This window comes from Mustela nivalis, assembly GCF_964662115.1.
Source record: "Mustela nivalis genome assembly, chromosome: 6".
Taxonomy (NCBI): Eukaryota; Metazoa; Chordata; class Mammalia; order Carnivora; family Mustelidae; genus Mustela; species Mustela nivalis.
In genome coordinates this window covers 86408766-86434773 of record NC_139025.1, presented here as the reverse complement: position 1 = coordinate 86434773, position 26008 = coordinate 86408766, and the positions used below count along the sequence as shown (strand labels likewise).

At 43.4% G+C, this 26008-nt stretch overlaps 2 protein-coding genes across 6 annotated transcripts in view; one reads left to right on the top strand and one right to left on the bottom strand.

Moving 5' to 3' along the window:
- The window catches only part of GPR176 (G protein-coupled receptor 176), a 130628-nt gene extending 128051 nt beyond the window's left edge, over positions 1 to 2577 (bottom strand). The window contains exon 1 of one of the 2 annotated variants that reach the window (XM_082735582.1): positions 2268 to 2577. In XM_082735582.1, the coding sequence (XP_082591708.1) occupies positions 2268 to 2439 (172 nt within the window). In that variant the 5' untranslated portion in view covers positions 2440 to 2577. The remainder of the gene's footprint in view (positions 1 to 2267) is intronic. The other variant, XM_082735583.1, reaches the window with a different exon arrangement.
- A 17652-nt stretch (positions 2578 to 20229) lies between these two features.
- The window catches only part of EIF2AK4 (eukaryotic translation initiation factor 2 alpha kinase 4), a 109550-nt gene continuing 103771 nt past the window's right edge, over positions 20230 to 26008 (top strand). The window contains exon 1 of one of the 4 annotated variants that reach the window (XM_082735534.1): positions 20230 to 20508. In XM_082735534.1, coding sequence (XP_082591660.1) covers positions 20365 to 20508 — 144 coding nt within the window. In that variant the 5' untranslated portion in view covers positions 20230 to 20364. The remainder of the gene's footprint in view (positions 20509 to 26008) is intronic. The other 3 variants (XR_014312988.1, XM_082735536.1, XM_082735537.1) reach the window with 3 other exon arrangements.

Genomic DNA, 26008 nt, shown 5'->3' with positions numbered 1-26008 from the left:
TCCTTTTGCCCAAGTTCTCTGACTTTTGATTTCAAGAAATTTAACTGTATTTGTACTTTTCCTGAAAAGAAAAAGGAGCAAATGGATTCTCGCTTAAGAGGGCCAAGTAATGTGGAAGGGAGAAAATATGTCCTCCTTAGCCAAGCCAGGCGTAACTAACAATGGAGGAAAATCAGTCTCCTCCTGGGAAAAACCCGCAAGAACAGTTATTTCCTGTCAATTAAACTACTGTGAGGAAAAAGAGTTGAAATAAGGGCAGATTTACCTAGAAACCCCTTTTTATTTTCTTTCTTTTTTTTAAAAGAAGGCTCTATACCTGAGTGCCTGGATGGCTCAGTCCTTTAAGCGTGTCTGCCTTTGGCTCAGGTCATGCATGATCCCAGGGTTCTGGGATCAACTTCATCAGGTTCCCAGCTCAGTGGTGAGTCCTGTTTCTCCCTCTACCCTTCCCCCAGCTCGTGATCCCTCTCACTCAAATAAATAAATAAAATCTCTTAAAAAAATGTTTTTAATTAAAATTTTAAAAATAAGGCTCTATGCCCACCAACACGGGGCTTTAACTCATCACCCTGATACCAAGACCTGAGTTGGGATCAAGTGTCAGATCTTAATCAACTGACCCACCTGGACATCCCTACCTAGCAATTCTTGAATCAAATGCAATTTACGAAAATAGACGGTACACCGGAACCAAAACTAACATTAAGTGTGCACTATTTGCTATACCATTACATACTTTCTGTTTTCTATTTCAATAGTACTCAAAATCATGGAGTCAAACTGCAGGAAAATTTCTCCCAACATCATCTTTCTTCATGGTTAGAGTTCCCAAAGGGGAAAACAAAACAAATGTGTGTGTGTGTGTGTGTGTGTGTGTGTGTGTATACACAGACATATGTATATATATATTTAGTAAAAACCCTGCAGAAATAAAAGTGCAGTCACTTCAACTCTCCCCAATAATCCACACTTCAACTAAATGTGACAACACTCGCATTTAAATCCCAATAATCTACAACTCATTGTGCATGGTACCTAGGTGTTCAGCGTTTGCTGTTTGTTAAATGAATACTGAAAATATTTGATACACAAGCATTTGCTTTGTTAATGTGCACTTATTCTCATAAAAACACATTTTCTCTCTCTCACACACACACAAATACACACACACACTTAGACATAGCCACACTGATATCTACTCCTGAACATGCCCTCATGACAATAAGTGGAAAATCAATATGAAACAGTGGGACAGGATGATTACAACTAGAAAAATTACGAAGGGAAATTCCAAACATTTAAAAAATTTCCAGTCTTTTTGAGATCACTTATCTTGATTTCCATGGAAATTCACGTGTCTGCAAAAAAAACCTATTCCTACTTTGGCACTTTAAGACTGCTCTTGACCACAATGTCACACATCTTTTTACATCCATTTAAATGCCACGTCAGAAAATTTACATCTGAAGGGAAGTCACATATTGACAAGTAATATACATGTTCAACTAACCTCCACTGAAACGAACACTGTGATCATTTATCATTTAAGTACAGGTAATTCTCATGCTAGTGGACAAACATTTTTATTAACTAACCACTCATTTCAGTTCGTTGAACAAATATACCTAAATCTGTATATTTTGTACTTCAGACGAAACAAAGGTAGAGAAATATGCTGGGATTTGTCTGTTTGGGGTTTCTAAAAAGATCAGAAGGCAACAGAGTTTAATTCTCCACATGATTGTTTACCAGCAAGCAGGTCGGTGTTCCAAAGCAGCAAGCTCATAAAACACGCGCAAAACAAGGCTCTTTCAAAATAATTTTTTATATAGGGAATAGATGGGAGTGCAAAACACATCAATCATCAGTAACAAAACAATCTTTGTTCCTCGATATTTGTAAACAGGAGCTCGGACCAGCGCTCCGACCTGGCACCCAGAGGTGAGGAATGCTTGTTGGGCAGGGTTATGCGCATCACCAAAGGTCCCGCCAGGGCTGCCCCAGAGGCGGACCTCCGCCTATACCACGCACGGTCCTCGAACCGGAGAAAACCCTTCCAGAACTCTTCTGCTTTCAGCTCGGGGGCTGGAGTGGACCGTCCCTGCTTAACTTCCCCACCGTTACCCCCGCATTCTTAAACCCACCATCTCCACTTTGCCAGGCACCCCGAAACCCACCACGGCTCCGGCGGCCCCCGATCCCGTGCCCTCTCCGAGCTTGTGTGCTCGGGGAAGCCCACCCGGGAGGCGCCCCCGCGAGCGGCTTACCGAGCAGCGAGCCTATGAAGATGACGACCTGCACGGTGGTGGTGAACTGGCGGTAGAGCTGAGCCTCGCCGAACTCCCCGAGCGCGCTGCGGTTGGCGCCCCCAGGCTCCGCGCCCGATGCGTTGCGCGGCTCGCTGCCGTTCCGGGAGAACCAGCTGCCGTTGTGCCCCATGGCGAGGAAGGGGTTCCGGCTCTGCTCGTCGCCCGCCCGTCCGCCCACCACAGAGCCCCGCCTGGGTCTCCCCCGCCCCGGGTGCGGTGGAACCCGCGGGCGCCTCGCGGAGTCCTGGAGAACCCGGGGCAGCCGCGGGTCTCCTCACGTCTCCACATCGCCAGCCCCGTCGCCTGGGAGGCGGGGAGGGAAGAGGGCGAGGCTGCGCCCCAAGCCGGTTCCCTCCTGGGTCCCCTTCAGCAGCCACATGGAGGCGGCACGGTCAGAGCCGGCGGAGCCGCGTCCGTCCCTCCTGCCGGGTTGTCAGCGCCGCCAAGCCCACTCCGCAGAGATGGAAACACTGGAGGCATCTGATAGTCAAGGAGGGCGCCCCCCGCTCCCGCTGCACTCTTCAACCTCTGCTCCTTTCACCCCCCGAGGGCCGGGCCACCCCTTTCGAGTCCCCTCCCGCTGACGGGCTCCTCAGAAGGAAGAGAACATTAGGCTGAGGCCGTTTTTCAATCCTACTGGATTTGAGCGGCTGGATGGCGATGGGAAACCTGTGAAACGCCCAAGGCAAGTGACCAGAGCTCCGAGGAGACCCCCGAGTCCCCGACGGCACCTACGGTCTGGCCGGAACGCCCTGAACCTCCGCAACAGCCTCGCCCCTCAGCGCCAAGCGGTCCCCTAGGACGCCAGCGCGGTATCCTCCCGCCCAGCACCTAGCGCGGGGCTCCGACCTCCCGCTTGGGTGTCAGCGGCAGTGACACCGTTCTGCAGCCCCTTTGCCTCTGCGCCGCCTAGCACCCCCTTTCCTGGCCCTGCTCCGGCCTTTGCTGCGGGGAGAGACGCTAGCGTACGCGCGGGGACAACGGACGAGCCCCTAAAGGGGCAGGGCACCGTGTGCGTACCTCCCGAATACCGGCGCGCCCCGGGAGCAGGGGAAGGGAGCTCTGCCCGCGGAGGGGGCGGGGGCGGAGGTCACGTGACGCACACGGCTCCGCCCCCCACGCCTCTGAGGCCCCGGGGATGGCGCCATATTGGCCCTTCTAGGCGTGACTGGCAAGGCTGGAGCGTGGGAAGCGTGGGAGGTGCAAGGGGTCCTGACTTAGCTGTCATGGTTGCGATCAAGACGCTTCCCCCGCTTCGCTTTATTTACTCATGTGGTTACTGACCCTTATCACTTCGGAGAGGCTGCTGAGCGGCTTATAATTACTCTACGCTGTCGCCTGAGCAGGTATCCCAGGTTTGGGCCCTTCAGTGACGCCTTGGGTATATCTGAAGGTGAAAGATAAAATTTAGGAATCCGGTGCACGGTTCCCTGGACCTTTATACTGAGGCTCATTTCAAAAAGGCATACAGTATAGCCCAAGCGTGGTGCATCCGAAGAATGAATGCTTCGGGAGGGAGCAACTTTCTGCCTGCGGATGCAGAAAGTTGGGAAGCTGGGATAGTAGCTGAGTAGTAAAAGGAACATGTAGTACATCCAGAGAAAGGATCCGAAGAAAAGGAGAAACGAGACAAGAAAAGACAAAGTTGTGCTGCTGGTTTGAGGCTGTGGAAACGGGTTTCTTTTTCATTAGTGAATGAGTTGGTAGAGGACTTGAACATACTAACTGATCACATTAGGTCCCTGAATAATAACTCTCAAGAACTGAATTACAGAATTTCTTGGGGCACCTAGCTGGCCCAGTTAGTAAAGCATGGGACTTTTGGTCTTAGGCTTATGAGTTACAGCCCCATGGTGGGTGTGGAGATTACTTAAAAAAAAAAAAATTTTTTTTTTACCAAAATCAAAATTCTTGGTGGTCTCAAGGCTGATCCTGCTACAATATGACTATTTCACTTACACTGTATAAGACATTTAGTCTATAAGGAGCAAAAAAATCCCTCCATGCCATGTGTATTTTTGGGTTCGCACAGTATCTGCACATAATCTCCGTGTAAGAAGTTAAACATTTCAGAGCCCATCAAAAGAGGAGAGGCAAAATGATGTTGTTTTGTAATGTTGGTGTTCTTGGGGTCCAGAGCCCACTGCCAAGAAAGAATTCTTAAGTTGGCTTCTGTGTAAAATGGTTTTGTTAAAGCACAGGGACAGGACCTTGGGCTGCTGCCCCAGGACTATGAGGAGCAATTGATTATGTACTTTGAGGTTGGAAGAAGTAAAGGTTAAAGGAAGTTCCAAAAGGATTTTCTTTACACTAAAGAAGACTCACAGGATACCCAAGGCCTTGCTACTGTCAAACCAAAGTTATTTTCCCTATTCCAGGGTTTTAAGACAGTTGGGAGGTTCCTGGAGGAACATCATATTCTGCCTTCCTCATCTATTTGTTAATGGGCTACGGTTATAAGGGCATTTAATTTTAGCTAGATTTCCTTCTCCCTTTGTTTCCCACATCAGAATTACTGAGCAATTGTGTATTTTTTTAAAAAACCCATTTCCAGTGTTTAAAATTAGTTCTTAGTGTCCAAACATATTTTTCAAACCCTTTGCACTATAATCATTACAAAACAAAATGTAGTAGTCATTCACCAACACCCAGGACATTCCTTTAGGAAAGATTGAGGAAGAATGTGCGTAAATGAGTTTTTTAATAACAGTTGTAAAAATACCTCTTTACCTGCCACTGCTTATTTAAAACTGCTACGAAGAGCTGGAATAATGATTTAGGAAGCAGGGATGCCTGGTTGGCTAAGTCAGTTAAGCATCTGCCTTCTGCTCAGGTCACATATCTGGCTCCTTGCTCCCGGAGGGGGCTGCTTCTCCTTCTGCCTGCAGCTCCCCCTGCTTGTATACTCTCCCCACCCACCCCCCGACCAACAAATAAATTTTAAAAATCTTAACCAAAAAGAAATGCAGAAAATAGTCAATTTTGTAGATGTAAAGGGTTTAATAAAGCAAGAAATCTTTCATTTTTTTATTCTAAAAGAGATACCAGTAAATTCTCTACAACCCCTAGATTGGTATTATAACCAAACTAACCTGAGTTAGTTCCTTGGTGAGTCACAGATAGGAACTGATGTGGGAAACAAAGGCAGAAAAAAAATTATTAGATTTCCTGACTACCTACAGCCCACTGACAAGTCCTTAAAACAGGCAGAATGACATTTTGACTTTGCTAAGGACAAAAGACAATCCTAGCCCAATTTCCCCCACCCCAGAATCCTGTAAGTCTATTTTTTTTTTAAAGATTTTATTTATTTATTTGACAGAGAGAAATCACAAGTAGATGGAGAGGCAGGCAGAGAGAGAGAGAGAGGGAAGCAGGCTCCCCGCTGAGCAGAGAGCCCGATGCGGGACTCGATCCCAGGACCCCGAGATCATGACCTGAGCCGAAGGCAGCGGCTTAACCCACTGAGCCACCCAGGCGCCCCTGTAAGTCTATTTTAACTTATAAAAATTTCTTTAAAATTTTTCTTTATCCCCAAACTCCCAAAGATACATGTTGGCAATCACCCGCCAAGCATATGAACCAGTGACATATATCTGAAAGTTCTCATTACTAAGGCTTTATTACACAGTAATAAATGACATTTTCCCAATAATTGGCTAGACCCCTCAAGGTCCCCGAAACCTTGCTTCCAAATTCCTTAGAGACTTAGGCTATCCCTAACCCCCTCCCAACTTGAAAGTATATAATGGTCCACTTCTCTTGAGCCCAGTATGGCTCGATCTGCCCATAGGTCCCGTCCCCGTGCTTTAATAAAACCACCTTTTTACACCAAAAATGTCTCAAGAAAGAACCCTGAGGTTCTTTCCTGCATCAGGAACTATACCAGGTGAGTTGTCACACAAAGGAAACTTTATTTGCTGCAAATAAGGAAATCATGGGGAATAACTTCCAAAGCCATGGCTCCCAAGCAAGGAAGAATGGGTTCCTTGTATCTAGGGTTAGGATAAATATTTAGATAAGGGTGCCTTAGTGTTACATGTAGAAGTGGGCATAAGATCTCACATGCACCTCAAGAAAACACACCTATACATACACTGTATGTTATTTAAATGAGGCTTGTGCTGCTCCTTGGGTGGAGATTTTAGTATTAAAATGAGGTAAGCGTAAATAATAAAAAGAAGAAGATGATGATGATGATGATGATAAAGGTAACTATTGGTCACTCTGTGGGTCACATCATGGTCCATTTCCACAGGAATGAGTCGCGGTTAAGCTCAAACAGGTCTGGGTGGTCTAGGCCCGCTCTTTGTCAGGGCAGTTATTATTGCTTGAGGGGTAGTTTCGGTTTCCATCACAGGATGCTATGTGTATAGGGTCTTTTGCCTGAGTTAAGAGCTTAAGGAAAACTACAGGACAAAGGTTGGTGGTTAAAAACAGGTGAGCAGTGAAGATCAGGTCTTAGGATCTAGGTGATGACACTGTTAGGGTATAGAATTAGTAGAATCAAGAATTGACTTGAGGGGGGCGCCTGGGTGGCTCAGTGGGTTAAGCCTCTGCCTTCGGCTCGGGTCATGATCTCAGGGTCCTGGGATTGAGTCCTGCATCGGACTCTCTGCTCAGCAGGGAGTCTGATTCCTCCTCTCTCTCTCTCTCTGACTGCCTCTCTGCCTACTTGTGATCTCTCTCTGTCAAATAAACAAATAAAATCTTTAAAAAAAAATTTTTTTAATTAAAAAATATTAAAAAAAAAAAAAGAATTGACTTGAGGGATGGGCTCAGGTGGTTGAATTGAGGGCTGCCTGTGTGGCTCAATTTAGGCTCAGGTTGTGCTCTGAAAGTCCTGAGATCAAGTTCTGCATTAGTTTCTGTGCTCGGCGATGAGTCTGGTTGTCCCTCTCCCTCTGTTCCTTCTCTCTCTTTCTCTCTTTTTCTCTAATAAATAAATAAATAATCTGAATGAAAGAAAGAAAGAAGAAAAGAAAAAGAAAAAAAGAAGTAACCTGATGAGCTGAGGTCACCATGATTCCCAGACTTGAGGGTGGATTACATTGGGAAAATATAAGACCAAGGAATAGGAAGAGAGTAGCATGATTTCTTAGGTTTTTGTTTGTTTGTTTGTTTGTTTTGTTTTGTTTTGGCAATAGTCTACTTATTCATTTGAGAGAGCAAAAGAAGGAGGAGCAGTAGGCAGAGGGAGAAGAAGGCTCCCTGCTAAGCAAGGAGCCCCATGTTCAGGCTTGATCCCAGGACCCTAGGATCATGACCTGAGCCAAAGGTAGACACGTAACCGACTGAGCCACCCAGGTGCCCTGAGTATGGCTGTGTGCTGTGCAAACTTTTTGAAGTGGGAGAGCTAGGTTCTTGTCTCATGGATTCAGATGGATGTCACAAAGGAGAGTGAGTAAAACGATAGAAGCTTATGAAGCAGGTAAACCTGGGTGGCTCAGTCAGTTGAGCATCTGCCTTCAGCTCAAGTCATGATCCATTTCACGGGGTCCTGGGATGGAGCCCCACATTGCGCTTCCTGCTCAGCAGAGAGCCTGCTCCTCCTATTTGTGTGTGTGTTCTCTCTCTCTCTCTGTCAAATAAATAAATAAATAAATTTATTAAGCAAGGATACAGAAAAAAAAAAAGATCTCAGGAATGAGGGGGTCTGGACAGGGTTGCTGGTAGTCTGTTGTTTAGAACTGACCAGGGAGGGGCACCTGGGTGGCTCAGTGGGTTAAAGCCTCTGCCTTCAGCTCAGGTTATGATCCCAGGGTCCTGGGATCAAGCCCCGCATGGGGCTCTCTGCTCAGCAGGGAGCCTGCTTCCTCCTCTCTCTCTGCCTGCCTCTCTGCCTACTTGTGATCTCTGTCTGTCCAATAAAGTCTTTTTTAAAAAAAATAAATAAAAAGAACTGACCAGGGAGCTTCTGTCTTGTGATGTCTTGGCTGGAGTAAAGACTGGTAGTAACATCTTTAATGGCTTACTTCTTTTTTTTTTTTTTTTTTTTTGGCCTACTTCTTTTTTTAGGGTCTGGTTATTCTTTGTTGGTCACAGGTGACTACCATCAAAAAAAAAAAAAAAGATATACACACACACACACACACATGCCTAGGACAGGGTGGTCTGGTTTGTTCCATTATCTCTGGTTGCCTTACACTTCTGCATTTTGGGGATTTCTGTGAGCCTGACCATGGAGCCCCCTATCTACCTCTCCCTACCTAGCCCCACCTGTCCCTTACTCATTTTCACCAAGTACAGGAGAATTTAAGATTGATGTAAGAGATTGTGATAAGAGATGTAAGAAATAAATGTATGTTAAGTGTCTATGGTAGTGTTATTTATACTTGTCTGGTCATTGCAAACTTAATAGCCTAAAAAAACAACAATCATTTATTTTGCTCACAGATATGCAGTTTGGTCACAGCTCAGTGGCACAGTTTATCTGTACCACGTGATGTAAGCTGGGGCAGTTCAAAATCAAGGCCAGGGTCTGGAATCATAAGGCTTGTTCATTCACAGATCTTGGTGGTTGATGCGAGCTGTTGGGACTCCAGCTGGGATAGTGCCCGGGAATACCTCTAGGTCACCCCTCCATGCGGAGCTCCAAGAGGACAAGGTGTCACTGGGGCACAGGGTTTCGGGGCTCCCAAATGAACCAGTTTCGGCCACTCACCACTTACCAAATCCTAAGGCAGAGAAATGAGTGGTGGTAACCAAGAGAGGAATTTATTTCAGTGAGGCCAATTCTAGGGATGTGTAGGTTAACAGTGAAGGTCAAGTCAATTATTATCTTAATATCAACCACAGACAGGGTCATGCTGGCTCAGGGCAGTCCTTATTGCTTGAGTTTCAGTTTCTGTCGGGGGATGCTCTGCCCATCGAGTCTTTTGCTTGAGTTAAGAAATAAGCTAGAAAGGAGAACCTATTTAGAAAGGTTGAAGGATAGTTTAAGTCCTCTTTCAAATGGAGTCATTATATTGACTTCCATGGCCTAATCTCAGAAATCACATAGGATCAGTTCAACTATTTGTTGAAGCAGTCAAAAAAAAAAAAAAAAACAACCCAACACCACATTCATGGGTCAAGGACATAGACTATACTTCTTAATGGGTGAAGTATTAATTATATTGTAAAAAGAGCATGTGGAATGAGAGATATTATAGTCATTTAAGGAAAGTATTATCTGCTATAATGCCTATTTTACCTTTGTCCAAAAGAAAAATAAAACTCCATCAAAAGGAGTTTTAGATATATCGATATATCATTTTCCTGGAATTAAACCTGAAAAGGTGAAAAAAACACAAAACATTAAGGGGCATCAGGGTGGCTCAGTCTGTTAAATGTCTGCGTTAGGCTCAGGTCATGATCCTGGGGGCTGCTCCCCTGCTCTGCCTACTTGTGCTCTTGCTCTCTCAGTCAAATAAAAAAATAAAATCTTTTTTCTTTTTTAAAGATTTTGTTTACGTGACAGAGAGAGACATAGCGAAAGAGGGAACACAAGCAGGGAGAGTGGGAGAGGGAGAAGTAGGCTTCTTGCCAAGCAGGGAGCCCAATGTGGAGCTCGATTCCAGGACCCTGAGTAGAAGGCATACGCTTAACAACTGAGCCATCCAGGTGCCCAAAAGAAATAAAATCTTAAAAAAAAAATTAATTGGAGTCTGTCCCTGTTGTTTATCATGTATAGGTATTTCGTGTATTTTAGCTGAAGGCAGGTGGTAGGACTACCAACCTACATTTATGTGCTAGCTTATTTTTTCCCCCAAATTTCTGGAACTACAGTAAAATGTAATGATGATGCAGGCTGGCTGAGTCTGAGGACCTAGAGGGATTCCCAGAGAATGAGCCAGGAGGATCCTCGGCTTCAAGCAGGGTAGAAATCAAACACAGGCCGAGAGGAAGTGAGAGCAGAGTTTATTGGAGATATATACTGAGAGAGAAGATACAGGTAGAATTTCTGGGAGACTCTGGGAGAAAAGAGAGAGCCTTGTCTTTGCTTGGGGTCTTTTTTTTTTTTTTTTTAAATTAAGAACAGGGCCCTCCCAGCCATACCAAGCCCTGGGCAAAACAAGGATGAGGGCTCACAGATCCTCCATAAGTCACTTATACCCTGGAGCTAGGGGTCTTGGCATCAAGTTACGAGGGGTCAGGGGTCTTGGAAAACTTTCATAATGACCTCACCCAGTCACTTTAGATGCTTTCTATTGTGCCAGAAGTCTCCAAAGTAATCATTAACTCCTTGACCTTTACAAGGAGGAAATACATTAAGGTCTGTGTGAGGCGGTAGGCAAGTCCTAGCAAAAACAGAGGCAGCAAGGGGCTCCTGGGTGGTACCATCTGTTAGACATCTGATTCTTGGTTTCAGCTCAGGTTGCGATCACAGCATCATGTGAGTCTGCTTGGGGTTCTCTCCCCATCTCTGTCTGCCCCTACCTCACTCCACCCCATCCCCCACCTCCATGCTCTCTCTCTACCTCGCTCTCTTAAATAAATAAATAAGTCTTAAAAAAAAAAAAAAAAAGGAGGGACCTGGGTGGCTCAGTCAGTTGCATGTCTACCTTCCACTCAGGTCACAATCCCAGGGTCCTGGGCTGGAGCCCCATGTTGGGCTCCCTGCTCAGTGAGAGGCTTACTCGTCCCTCTCCCCCATGCTCCTGCTTTCTCTCTCTCTCTCAAATAAATAAGTAAGATCTTGAAAAAGGAGTAGAGGTAGCAAAAAAATCAGTCTTTAATGGGGATTTCAGTTTCCCTATCTCAATGGGAAATAGAGTAGAAAATAAGCAGCCTCTGGCTCTTAGAAAATGCTATTACAAGGAACATTCTTCTCCTGTAATGAATAATATAAGAAGGCCTTTTCCCGGGACGCCTGGGTGGCTCAGTTGGTTGGACGACTGCCTTCGGCTCAGGTCATGATCCCGGAGTCCCGGGATCGAGTCCCGCATTGGGCTCCCAGCTCCATGGGGAGTCTGCTTTTCCCTCTGACCTTCTCCTCGTTCATGCTCTCTCTCACTGTCTCTCTCTCAAGTAAATAAATAAAATCTAAAAAAAAAGAAGAAGGCCTTTTCCCAGTTTAAAAACTCCCATGTTCCCAAAGTTTTTAAGTCCTTTTTTTAGCATGCAGGGGCCATTCTCTTTTTGAAATAATAAACAGGATGATAGGGTTCTTAGGCAGAATTGGGACAGAAAGAGGGAGTAAGGTTCTCTGGGGATTAAAGACTCACAGGGAGGTCCTAGTTGGTCTTTCTGTCTTCCTCCTTAAGTCTCTACAGCATTTAAAAGAGCTACTCTTCTTTTGCCAGTAATTCACTTATTTAATAAAGGTTAATACCTTTGTGCTAGGAAGGCAGAGAATACAGTAGTGTGGAAGAGAACAGATTCTCATAGCTTTCTCCCTTTAACTCTCTTAATCATATACCAACTAGGATTTGCTTAGGGATTTTCCTTATTGTAACCATGGGAAAATAAATATGATGGTTAATTTTATGTGTCAACTTGACTAAGCCACTGGGGTTATGCAGATATTTGGCCCAACACTATTCTGGGTTTTTCTATGAAGGTATTTCTGGATGAGATTAACATTTGAATCTGCAGACTGAGTAAAGAAAATTCCCTTCCTTACTATGGGCAGGTTTCATCCAATTAAAGTCTGACAAAAAGGTAACAGGTAATTTTTAAAAGCCTATTATCTCCTCTGTGTTTTTCTCTTACACTACCGTGGTGTGGTGATAGGCAAAATTTATATACAGGTGCTAATATCAAATCTTTCAATATTTACAGAATATAATAAGATTCATCTATGTTCAAAAGAGCCCTAGATTCCAACTTTCTTGGGCATTTATTAAAGAGCAGGGGTGCGGGGGGTGGCACCTGGGTGGCTCAGTGGGTCATGTGTCTGCCTTTTGGCTCAGGTCATGCTGCCAAGATCCTGGATGAAGCCCTGTGTCAAGCCCTCTGCTCAATTGAGAGCCTGCCTCTCCTCTCCCTCTGCCTGCTGCTCCCCCTATTTGTGCTCTCTCTTTCTCTGTCAAATAAATAAATAAAATTAAAAAAAGAAAAAGAATAAAGAGCAAGAGGGGGCTTGGGTCGGGGGAAGAAGAAATGGAATAGGATTTAGGATACTTGAAAAGCCCAAGGTTGGGGGAGTGAAAAGGAGCCTCTGGGTTTTATTTCTCCCTTCCTTCTTTCCTTTCTTCATTGAGGGTGTCCTCCTCCTTCCTGTCCCCTAGACCACACCCTCACATTCTCCTGTATGGCCCCTCACTAAAGGTGAAGAGAAAAGAAAACCTGGAGCAATGGGAGCATTTTGCCTTGGTAAACCCAAGGAGCAGCATGTTGAGGGAAGATGGCTCCTGATGCCCTCCGCCCGCACCGTTACCTATCTGGAACAAGTGGTTCTATCTCCAAATGGCTGTTTCTATGCCTATATAAGACACAGATAATGCAGATTTATTATGTAGCTATTGTAAGCATTCAACAATATCTTGTTCTCTTCTGTCAGATACACAGATGACTTTTTCTCAGATGCCCTTGCAAGTGGGCAGGGTCATGTGATGATTATGACTAATGCTATGTGGGCAAAAGTGACAAATCATTTCTGGGCTGCAGCAGTGTAAAGCTGTTTGTGATTCTCAAATCTCTCTGGTGCCTGATCACCGCAATAGTGGAAGGCGCTTTAGGTTGAACTGGAAGAGCTAAAACATGGGCTCAGAAGTAGACTATGTTTCTGAGTCACTACAGTGGATTGGGGTAGGAGGAAGGAGGGGAGGGAAGTCCTGGTGAGCTACCAAGACCCATAACAAATTTCGTGTGAGCAAGAAATAAACCTTAATTGTACCAAACAACCAAGATTTTTGGAGCTTCTCATTAATCACAGCATAAACCAGAGTATCCTGCCAGATGTAATTACGAAAAGTGGGGCCTGTGTATTTAAAAAAGCACAGACTTGTGCTTGCTTCAGCAGCACATATACTAAAATTGGAACAATATGGAGAAGATTAGCATGGACCCCGTGCAAAAATGACACACACATTTGTGAAGTGTCCCATATTAAAAAAAAAAAAAAAAAAGCAGACTTGACTTTATTTCTAGGGAATGGAAGGTACTGAGTCAGGACTTTAAAAAATCTTTGTGTATACTGGTAGTGGCAACAGGATGTCCTACATCCTTGTGAAATAAAAATGGTGGCTGATAATAAAAACCTCTGGGTATCTTTGAATTGAGCTATTGGCCTTATCCATGTCAAAAAACATATTGGCCTCTGATAAATTTATGTCATTTAAATGACTTTTTTTGGAGAGATCTTAAGCTTAACATAAGTGATTTCTTTTTTTCCTAGAAACCAGATTATTTCTTTACATTGGCAAACCTACCAATTCCCTCAAGATAAAAGATTCTAATATAGTGAGGATCAAGGGGGCAGCATGAATGTTGGGGTCAGCAGGACCTGGGTTTGAATGCCTGCTCCACCATTTCCATTTGTGACACTGGGCAGTTACATGACCTAAGTTTAATTTCCTCCTCTACCAAATATGGATAAAAATGCCTATTTAGGGGGTATCTGGCTGGCTCAGTTGGTAGAGCATGTGACTCTTGATCTCCAGGTCTTAAGTTCAAGCCCAACACTGGTTAGAGAGATATATTTTTCTTTTTTTAAGATTTTTTTTTAATGTTTTTTTTTAAGATTTTATTTATTTTTTTGACAGAGAGAAATCACAAGTAGGCAGAGAGGCAGGCAGAGAGAGAGAGAGAGAGGAGGAAGCAGGCTCCCTGCTGAGCAGAGAGCCCGATGCGGGACTCGATCCCAGGACCCTGAGATCATGACCTGAGCCGAAGGCAGCGGCTTAACCACTGAGCCACCCAGGCGCCCTGAGATTTACTTTTTTTAAAAATGCCTATTTTGTAAGGTTGTTTTAAGGACAATAAAATACTGAAATAATGAAAACTTCTAACAGGGGGCCTCCTGGGTGGCTCAGCTGGTTAAGCATCTGCCTTTGGCTCAGGTCATGATGTGAGGGTCCTAGGATTGAGCCCTGTGTTGGGTTCCCTGTTCAGTGGGGAGTCTGCTTCTCCTTCTGCTTCTCCCCCTATCTCACAAATAAATAAAATCTTAAAAGAAAAAAGGAAACCTCTAACACTATCTGGCACACTGGAGGAAATCAATAAAGGGTAACTATATAAGATATATTTCTGTTCTGCTCATTTACAATTAAAAGACACAAATATCAAAGGGGATATAGTTTCACCTTTCAACAAAGAATTCTCTGTATATTTAAATAAAACAGTATCTATCAAGCCTTGTATTTCAAAAAATGTGTAAGAACTACTTAATTTACAATTAGCAAAAAACAACGTAGCTTTTGGAAAATTTTACTTGAAGATTTAGAAGTCCAGAATTTAGCCTTTACATTACTGGGCTCAGTATGTTTACTTTCTGGTTCTTAGTTTTTACTATGCTAAGTTACCACCAAAGCAATTATCTGTTTAAAAGATTCTAACACAGTCTTTCCATGTATCCTAAATTATCTCAATATGTCGTTTGGGAAATGTCATTTCCTTCTGACATGAATCTATGAATATATCTATGAATATATCTCCTCATTCAGTTTCCCAATTTGTAATAGTGACCCAGAACTCCCCACCTATGGAAAATAATCTTCAGGAATGAAGGGAAAGAGGATTGTGGTTTTTAAGATTTGGAGTACAACAGTAAATCTGGGAGTTTTTCCTTGGGAAATTGAGGGTAAACAAATCAGGAGATGTACTTTGGGGAAGCAGGGAGTACACAGGGGAATAGAGGCTCTTCCTCACAGAATTGATCTAAGGGTTTAGAGAGGGGTTGGAGAATAAGAAGATCTTGGGGTATCCTGTAAAGTTCTTTGTAAACTCCACTTATACAATGATACTCTTATCAGGCTGGATGCTCCAATGGCTTGGAGGTTGTCTCCCAGGGGCCACTTATGGGCCAGTCTTTCCTTGCAAGGTACAGAGTTTGTATGTCCAGAGCCTGCTGAGCTGACGCTTTATTTGACATAGAACAACCAAATGCGATGTATGGACTTTGTTTCGACCTTGATTTGAAAAAAGCCACTGTAAAACAAAACAACACAACTTTTGTCTTTTAACAACCTATTAAGGTATAATTGGCATATAATAAATTTCATATACTCAAATTGCACTTTCATAAATTTTAATATATGCATACACCTGTGAAACTATACCACAATAATTCCAATTTTAGTATATGTGCTACCAAAGACAGCATACCATCATCACAATCAGTATTTTTTTTTAAAGATTTTATTTATTTATTTGACCGACAGAGATCACAAGTAGGCAGAGAGGCAGGCAGAGAGAGGGAAGCAGGCTTCCTGCTGAGCAGAGAGTCCAATTTGGGGCTCAATCCCAGGACCCTGAGATCATTACCTGAGCAGAAGGCAGAGGCTTTAGCCCACTGAGCCACGCAGGTGCCCCATCACAATCAGTATTAAAGCATATTCTTCAGCCCCGTGAGTTTCTTCTTGTCCCTCTAGAATCGCTCCCTCAGGCCTATCCCTATTCTCACTATCCCAACTGATCATTTATCTTCTATTACTAAGTTTGTACTCTTTAGAATTTATATAAATGGAATCATATAAAAAAAAGTAAATGGAGGGGTGCCTGCGTGGCTCAGTTGATTAAGCAGCTGCCTTTAGCTCAGGTCATGATCCCAGACTCCCTGCTCAGCTCATGTGAGTTCTCGCTCTCTCTCAAATAAATAAAATATTTTTTAAAAAATTAATGGAATCATAAGGTATGTACTCTTTTGTCTGGCTTCTTTTAGCATAATTACTTTGAGATCCATCTATTTTATTACTCCATGGATAATGTGTTTCTTTTTTTTTTTTTTTAAGATTTTATTTGTTTGACACACAGAGACAGCAAGAGAGGGAACACAAGCAGGGGAAGTGGGAGGAGAAGCAGGCTTCCTGCTGAGCAGGGAGCCCAATGTGGGGTTCGAACCTAGGACCCTGGGATCATGACCTGAACTGAAGGCAGATGCTTAACAATTAAGTCACCCAGGTGCCCCAGTGTATTTCTTTTTATTGCTGAGTGTATTCCACTGTATTGATATATCTCAATTTATTTTTACCTCAACTTTTCCAGCAGATGACATGATACCATAAATAGAAAACTAAAGACTCCACCAAAAAACTGCTAGAACCGATAAACAAATTCAGTAAAGCTGTACAGAAATCTGTTTTATTTCTATGCATTAGTAATGAAGCATCAGAAGGAAATTAAGAAAACAATCTGATTTGCAATCACACCAAAAATACTAAGATACCTAGGAATAAACCTAACCGAAAGGTGATTCATTACTCTTGGTTAAATATGTAAGAGTGGAATAGCTGTGTCATATGGTAGGTACGTATATAATTTTTAAACTAAAATCGCATAATAGAACCTCAGTGTAAAACCCCAATTATAGAACTTCTAGAAGAAAACATAGGGAAAAATCTTTGTGATCTTGGGTCAGCCAAAATTTCTTGGATATCATAACAAAACATGATTCATAGAAGAAAACACTGAGGAACTGAATTTCCTCAAAAGTAAGAACTATATGGGAGGAGAAGACATTAAAAAAAAAAAAGAACTGTGCTCTTTGTAAAACACTATTAAGAGAATGAAAAGGCAGGATCAAGCCCCATATCCAGGGGAGCTTGGGAGCAGGGAGCTTATGTCTCCTCCTGCTTCTCCTGTTTCCCCTGCTTATGCTCTCTCTCTAATAAATAAATAAAATCCTATATATATATGTATAAATAATTTATATATATAATATATATACATTTATATATATAATATATACATTATATTATATATATACATTTATATATATACATTTATATTTATAAATATAAATGTGTATATTTATAAATTTATTTATAAATTTATAAATATAAATATATATATATATATATATATATGACTGAGAATATCAATTACTGGTAAGGATATAGAATACCCAGAACTTTCATAAACTGGTGGGAATATAAAATGGCACAACCACTTTGGAAAAGTTTGTCAGTTTCTTTTATTGTGACATTTAGACTTTGAAATATCTTCAAACTTATGTAAAAGTTATAAGAATCATCCAAAGAACTTTCATATATCCTTCAACTAACTTCTCTAATAGTCAATATTCTACATTTGACTTATCATAATTTCTCCCTTCATTTTCTGAACTATTTGGGAGCTTATCACATACTGCTATTACCCCTTAAAACTGAAGTGGAAATTTCCTATGATCTTTGCCTGTTAGAGATACATCCTTAAGTATTTATAGAAAAAAATGATGTTTGAGATTCTTTGAGATTCACTCCTACAGAGGTGGGGTGGAGGGTGAGAAATGAAATACTGTCAAGATATCTATAATTGTTGAAGCTTGGTAATGAGTACAGGAGGGTTTACTTATTTATTTAAACTTATTTGTTTGTTTGTTTAAGTAGGCTCCAGACCCAATGTGGGGCTTGAACTCACTACCCTGAGACCCAGAGTCAGATGCTCTACTGACTGAACCACCAAGACACCCCAAGTATAGGAGGGTTTATTAAAATATTTCTTCTATTTTGACATATGTTTCAAATTTTCTGTAATCAGAGTTTTTAAATAAAAGACCATTGGAGAAATTGAAGGATTTAAAGATTGGTGTGAGATCATATTTGTGATCATTAGTGATCCTATCATATTTGTGATCAGAGTAACATTACTCTGACTGCAATAGAAAAAATGGCTTCAAGTGGATCAAGAGTGAAGACGCCATTTTTCAAGCTGTTAAGGTCACCCAATGAAGAGATGATTGTGATGTGAAGTAAGTTAGTGGTAATGGGATGGAGGGAAATGGATAGATTGAAGAAATGGACTACCTGAATGTGAAAGCTGAGAGAAAAGGAATCCAGGCAGAGTGGCACCATTCACCTAGAGAGAGATCACTGGGAAAAGGACAGGACCCAGGGGAACAAAGGAAGGAAGAGGACAGTTTGAAGTGTCCTTGGGTCAAACTAATGCATTTGTGTTATCATATTATCTGGGCCAGATTATCTTCTGTTAACTGGGCCAGCACTGAGTGAATCGATGATAGCCAGATACTTAAAGATCATTATTTAGCAAATAGTATAGGTGTAGGAAGAGTAAATAAAGGAAAAGTCATTTGAAAAATATACTTGGAGGAATAAAAAGAAAGAAAAATATGCCTGGAGGGCACCTGGGTGGCTCAGTTGGTTAAGCACCTGCCTTTAACTCAGGTCATGAAGCCAGGGTTCTGGATATCAAGTCTTGCATTGGGCTCTCTGCTCAAAAGGGAGCCTGCTTCTTCTCTCTCCCTCTCCCCCTCCTCCCTGCTTATGCTCTCCGTCTCACTTTCTCTCTCAAATAAACGAAATCTTTAAAAAAAAAAGAAAGAAAGAAAGAAAGAAAAAGAAAGACATGCTTGGAGGCAGGATTATAACAGAAAGACCTCCTAAATTCACATTAAGTAAACACGCATGAAACATACTTCTCTTCATGGAACAAGTGTTACAGGACTTCTTCTCCTTTGGTGCCAGTGGGTCTTGATCACAATGCTTTCGAGAATGAAGAAGTAGCCCAGATGAAGAGTGGTAGGCAGCCAAGCAAAGTTTATTGAGGGACAGTACAGTTTACTGAGCAACAGTACAAAGCTCCCCAACAAGATGCGGGCCAGAGAGAGTTGCCAATTTGGCCTTTCGATCTAGGGTTTTTTGGGGGCTTCTTGGCCCATATTACGAGCTGTTTTAATCTGATTAACCCTCCCATCACCTGTCACCCAATAAGGTTTTTGTCATCTACCTATCACATGGGAAAGGGTAGAGGGCTCCTTCCAGGATGGTGTAAAATCCTTTTTTTTTTTTTTTAAAGATTTTTAATTTATTTATTTTGAGAGAGAGACAGTGAGAGAGAACATGAGCGAGGAGGTCAGAGGGAGAAGCAGACTCCCCATGGAGCTGGGAGCCCGATGTGGGACTCGATCCCGGGACTCATGACCTGAGCCAAAGGCAGTCGTCCAACCAACTGAGCCACCCAGGCGCCCGGTGTAAAATCCTTTTAAGGGTGGTTTCCTCTTGGCAGGACCGTGCGGCACCAGCTTGTCTCTCACTGCTTTTCTTTCAGCTCTTCTTCACTAGTAGTTCATACAGCTAGCTGACGGGAAGACATCCTTCATTTGCACATTTTTTTTTTTTTTAAGATTTTATTTGTCAGAGAGGGAGAGAGTACAAGCAGGAGGTGGCAGAGGGAGAAGCACGCTCCCTGCTGAGCAAGGAGTCAGAGAAGAGGCTAGACTGAGCTGAGGGCAGATGCTTAACTGACTGAGCTACCCAGGCATGCCAGCATTTTTCAGTTTGATTTTCAGCGTGATAATGGAGATTCTTAAAGGTGGGAAGGTAGGAACAAAGAGCAGGTGAATCCATCCTTAAAGGGATGAGTTTGGGGCCACAAAGCTGAGGGGACGCGGAGTAAAAGTCAAGATCTTTACTCCTACTAGTCTTGTGGGAAGGTTCAAGGTTAGAACCTAAACGAGTTGAAAACCCATCCAAGTCTGCCCTTTTGAGTTTCCTCTCACGATCTGTGCTGGAATAAAGAAGTCCCATGCATTTCGTGAAAACATCTGGCGTTATCATTCCATTCTGACTGATTTATTTTCCCACGTCCCTGCAGATTTCTTTGTTCTAGTTCGCCCGCAAGAAATCGGCAAACCCAAAACCTGGCCTCATTGCCCTGTTTCCGCGAGCGGGTCCTCCCGTCAATGAAGCCAATTCTGGGCGCTCCGGTCCGCCCCCGGGACCCGCCCCCCGGGACCCGCCCCCCGGGACCCGCCCCCCGGGACCCGCCCCCGGCGCGCAGTCCCGCCCCCGGCACGCAGCCCCGCCCCGGCGCGCGGCCCCTACCCACGGACCTGCCCCCGGCGCGCGGCCCCGCCTACGGGCCAGTCAAGAGAGAGGAGCCCGGACCCGGAGCCCGCGGTTTGCCCACCACCGCCACCGCAAGGCCACCCGGCCTGGGCCACCGCGTCGCCATGGCTGGGGGCCGTGGGGGCCCCGGGCGCGGCCGGGACGAGCCGCCGGAGAGCTACCCACAGCGTCAGGAGCACGAGCTGCAGGCTCTGGAGGCCATCTACGGCGCCGACTTCCAGGACCTGCGACCGGCCGCGGGCAAATCGGTAGGAACGTGGCTGGCCCGGGCGGTGCTGGGGTGTTGCGGCCCAGTCTTTCCTCTGTGCGACTTCCCCCCGGCCAGGCCCGGCCTGGCCTTGCCGACGCCGAGCCACCGGGCTCTTTTTACTATTCTTCAGTCCTGTAGTCCCTCCCGGCTCCACCCACGCTTACTTTTTGTCCTTGCACCGGCTCTGCGGGGTCTCCAGAACCCCCACCTCGGCCGGATTCTCTCCCAGCCTTTCGTCCAGGTCGGCTCCTCCGCCCTAACCAACACTTCTCATTTCCACTGACACGCCGAAACATCCTTGCCTCCTCCTAGTCTTCCCTTCCTACCCCCAGCCCCCGCCCCAGCTGAAAGCCCTTGAATCTGACACAACAGTGGAGTAAGAGATCCCGTTGCAACTTTGTTCGGACAAGGCTTTGCGGGAGTTTGCACCGACCTTACTGATTCCCCCGCCCCCCCTTCCCTATTCCCTGCAAATCTCACCTTCCCTTGTGTTCTGGACTAGAAACCACGTAAACCTCGCTGTACTCTCCAGGTGTCCTCACTGTTTTGCGCATGGAGGAACTTCTTTAAGGCACTTGGACAGTATAGAATACATTCATCTTAGCCATAATGGAGGAGAGTGCTGCGTTTAGACCTTTTAAATGACATGAGATTTAAAATATTACTTTCCATTTTGTCTGGGAGTAAAGAAAGGCTCCTTATAAGCAGTTGACACTGATGGTTTCTCCCCCACTCTTGAAGAATTATCTCTGAATAGTAACATTTAAAAAGTCATCTCTTCCTTCACCTGTCATTCCTGCATTTCACATTTCCTCAACAGATAGGATTTTCTGCAGCTGTGAGAGCAGCTGTCTCCCTCTCACTCATAGTGCTTCTTCCTTAAATATTTATTGTTCTAGGCATCAGGAGCATAGTCCCCGGCAAAGCATATCAAACCTCTAGCCCTCAGGGAGCTTTCTTTTCTAGTGCCTAATTTCAAGAGGTTTTTTTTTGTTTGTTTTTTACCTGAAGTAGTAAAAATGTGAACATTCCCCTTATACATCCTGACACTAAAAGTAATATAACTTTCTGGTGGTCTGGTAACTTGTCTTTCTAAACATTGAGAACCAGGAAGTAGGCCCATTAAGCAGCCAAAATGGGAGTCGGAGTGTACCCATGGACTCAAGGCAGAGTCTGTAAGACCTCCTTCAGAGCCACTTAATGAAAAAAATATTTATTTATTTATTTATTTATTTATTTGACACACAGAGTACAAGCAGGGGGTGGGGTGGGTCAGAGGGATGGGGAGAAGCAGGCTCCCCGCTGAGCAGAGAGCCCAGCCTGAGGCTCCATCCCAGAACTCCCGGATCATGAGCCAAGCTGAAGACACTTAACTGAGTGAGCCACCCACACGCCCCCAGAACCACTTTTATTTATTTTATACATGCTTAGCTATCTAGTTCCAAGGCTACAGAAAGACAAAGTAAAAAGGAGCTGCTGCAGGTAAGGATATCAATAATGGCAGAATTTATAGTTGGTGACCTTTCTAACAGAAAGAAGATGGACAAAAGCAAACAAAAACTATAAACAGGAGGCAGAAGAACTCTAATAGCTGTCTGGGGTTCCTAGCACAGGGTGGATAGCCTGAACACTTTCATAGGCCTTACAGGCAGGTAACTGCTGGCCATTAGCAATGAATCAGACTGTGGTCATTCAACAAGTACTTATTATCACCTGTGTGCCTGTCTGCAGGGAAGAAGGATCGTGCAGGTCCACAACTCTCTATCCAGAACCCTAGAGACCTGTCCAGTTGCAAAATTCAGAAGTGTTTGTGTTCATGTTCATGTGTGCACATTCCATACCTTACTTAACACCTCACTTGGTGTAGGGGGTGAGGGAAGCGGCATCGAAAATAAAATGCAGTGAAACCTGTATGTTCAAATATTCACAAGGCTGGGTTAAATAAAAGCTATTAATAGCTCCTTGTCAGGTTAAGCCAAATTTGTTGTCCAGGTCAGAATTTATTGACCTGAATAAACTCCAGGTTTCTTTGACTTCTTTTAGGGGATGCATTAGCATGTAGGTTTCAGAGGTCACAGTTTACTAGCATTTGTAATATTTGTAAATAATAAAACGTTTTGGGAATGAATGCTAATTATGTACTAAACAAGTTTGGACACTACTAGGTTAAAATATAATTTACTCTAGAGTTATGCATGTATTACTAATTATCTTGGCTTATCTTTCATGTCAGCAAAGAGTCTCTTAAAAATTAATTTGATATCTATTACAAAATTCACTCCCAAAGCTTGATTCTTCTGTGTCTGGGCGCAGTGGTAGTGTATGAGAGTCCCTATTTTCCTCTCTCTTCACCAACATTGTAAACAGCAGACTTTTCATCTTTCCAGTAAATGAATGAAACACTTTTTCCTACTATGTTGTCCGTTTTCTTCTTCCTACTTTTTTTTTCTTTTTTTTAAGTAATTTCTATTCCCAGCATGGGGCTCAAACTCAAAACTCTGAGATAAAGAGTAGCATGCTCCATCAACTGAGCCAGCCAGGTATCCCATATATTATCTGTTTTTCTTTGTTATTTGTCAGTTATTTTATATTTTTAAAAATTAGCATTATGGGTCATATGTTGCAGATGTTTTTCCCTATTAAACCATGTGCACTTTGATACTTACATAATTTATGCAATTAAAAAAACTTAATGTAGTTAAAATGACCTATTTTTTTTGTTTTGTATTTCCCCCCTTTTTTTCCTAGCAAAGATATCCCTACTTGAGTATTACTAAAAAATGAAGTCTTTAAGGTTTTCTTTTAATTCTTTAATGACTTTGTTTCCAACCTTTAAAAAACTTAAAAAAATTTTTTTTAAAGATTTTATTTACCCATTCGACAGAGAAAGAGAACACAAGCGGGAAGGAGGGGTAGAGGAAGAGGGACAAGCAGACTTGATTGAGTAGGGAGCTCAACGTGGGGCTCGATCCCAGGATCCTGAGATGATGACCCAAGCGGAAGGCAGATGCCTAACTGACTGAGCCACCCAGGCACCCCTGTTTTCAAACCATGACCAAATAAATACAGAAATATTTTTTAAAAGATTTTTATTTATTAGGGAGAGAGAGCACAAGTAGGGGGAGAGGAAGGCTCCCTGCTAAGCAGGGAGTCCAACCTGGGGCTCAATCCCAGGACTCCAAGTCGTGTCCTGAGCTGAAGGCAGTTGCTTAACCAAATGAGCCACCAGGCATCCCTCTTTTTTTTTTTTTTTTTAAGATTTTTATTTAATTCTGCTAGCTTTTTTTTCTTTTAAGATTTTATTTATTTATTTGACAGATAGAGATCACAAGGAGGCAGAGAGGCAGGCAGAGAGAGAGAGGGGGAAGCAGGGTCCCTGCTGAGCAGAGAGCCTGATTCAGGGCATGATCCCAGGACCCTGAGACCATGACCTGAGCCGAAGGCAGAGGCTTAACCCGCTGAGCCACCCAGGCTCCCCTATTCTGATAGCTTTTTAACAAAAAGTTCTTAGCTCCATCTAAGTATGTATCTAGCCTGCCTTCTTCCAACCCCCAGCTAGCTAGTTAGACTAACACAACTTTTTTCAATTTTTCCCACTATTAATTTGAAGTACCGCCTTTACATTATATGAAACCATCTAGTTTCATAAGGACAGGGTCCCTGTATTTGTTCATGACTACATGTCTCTCCTTGGTAAAAGCTCTCAACATTTTTCTTTGCATGAAATAATTCCCAAGTGTACTTAGATCTATTGTTGATTCTTTATTCTATCCCATTAATCTGTTGAAGCAGTACTGCCACATTGCTTTAATTACCAGAGATTTGTAACAAGCCTTCTTTGGTATTCAGTATGGTCACCATTTACTTTACAGAAGTTTCCTGGCTACTTTTACTGTAGTCTTTTTTTTTTTTTTTCTTTCTTTCTTGCTTTCTTCCTTCCTCCCTTTAAGATTTCATTTTATTTGTCAGAGGGGGAGCAGCAGGCAGGGAGAGAAGCAGGCTCCGTGCTGAGCAGGGAGCCTGACATGGGCCTCAATCTTAGGACCCTGAGATCATGACCTGAGCTGAAGGCAGGTGCTTAACCAACTGCACCCCCTGGGCGTCCCTGTATTTTTTTCCCTTGTGAATTTTAGAATCAGCCTGCCTAGTTCAGAAACTTACGGTGACATTCTTAGTGGAATAACATCACATATATTTAATTTGAGGTGAGTTCAGATTCTCAATATTTTCATGTTCATTTTTTTTTTTTAATTTTATTTATTTATTTGAAAGACGGAGATCACAAGTAGGCAGAGAGGCAGGCAGAGAGAGAGAGAGAGGGAAGCAGGCTTCCTGCGGAGCAGGGAGCCCGATGCGGGGCTCGATCCCAGGACCCTGAGATCATGACCCGAGCCAAAGGCAGCAGCCCAAACCACTGAGCCACCCAGGCGCCCCTCATGTTCATTTTTTTCATTGAAAGATAATTGACACAATGTTACATTAGTTTCAAGTGTACAACACTGATTCTGCACTTCTGTGCATTATGCCATGCTCACCACAAGTGTAGCTACTATCTGTTACTATCTAACCTACTAGAATATCATTCACTATATTCACTATGCTGTACTTTTTTTTTTTTTTTTTTTAAACTAGGCTCCATGCCCAGTATGGAGCCCAATCTGGGCCTTGAACTCATGACCCTGATATCAAGGCCTGAGCTGAGATCAGGAGTCAGATGCTTAACAGACTAAGCCACCCAGGCACCTAGGTATACTGTACTTTTGATCCTCTTTTATTCCTGTATTCTTTCCATACCTGGAAGCCTGTATTTCCTACTTCCTTTCACTCAGTCTGTCCATTCCCCTACTTTCTTTCTTTTTTTTTTTAAAGATTTTATTTATTTATTTGACAGAGAGAAATCACAAGTAGATGGAGAGGCAGGCAGAGAGAGAGAGGGAAGCAGGCTCCCTACTGAGCAGAGAGCCCGATGCGGGACTTGATCCCAGGACCCTGAGATCATGACCTGAGCTGAAGGCAGCAGCTTAACCCACTGAGCCACCCAGGCGCCCCATTCCCCTACTTTCAACCCCTCTGCCAACAACAGTTTATTTTCTGTATTTATGAGTCTGTTTCTGCTTTTTGTTTATTATGTTGTTTTTTAGATTCCACATATAAGTGAAATGATAGGGTTTTGTCCTTCTCTGTCAGACTTTACTTAACATAAGGTCATCTATATATTGTCGCAAATGGCAAGATCTTGTTCTTTTTTATAGCTAAGTAATACTCCTGTGTGTGTTATGCACATCTCCTTTTGTATCCAGTCATCTGTGGATGGACACATGGGTTGCTTCCATATCTTGGCTACTCTAAATAATGCTCTGGTAAACATAGGGGTGTGTATATCTTTTTAAATTAATGTTTTCGGGGCGCCTGGGTGGCTCAGTGGGTTAAAACCTCTGCCTTCGGCTCAGGTCATGGTCCCAGGGTCCTGGGATCGAGCCCCGCATCGGACTCTTTGC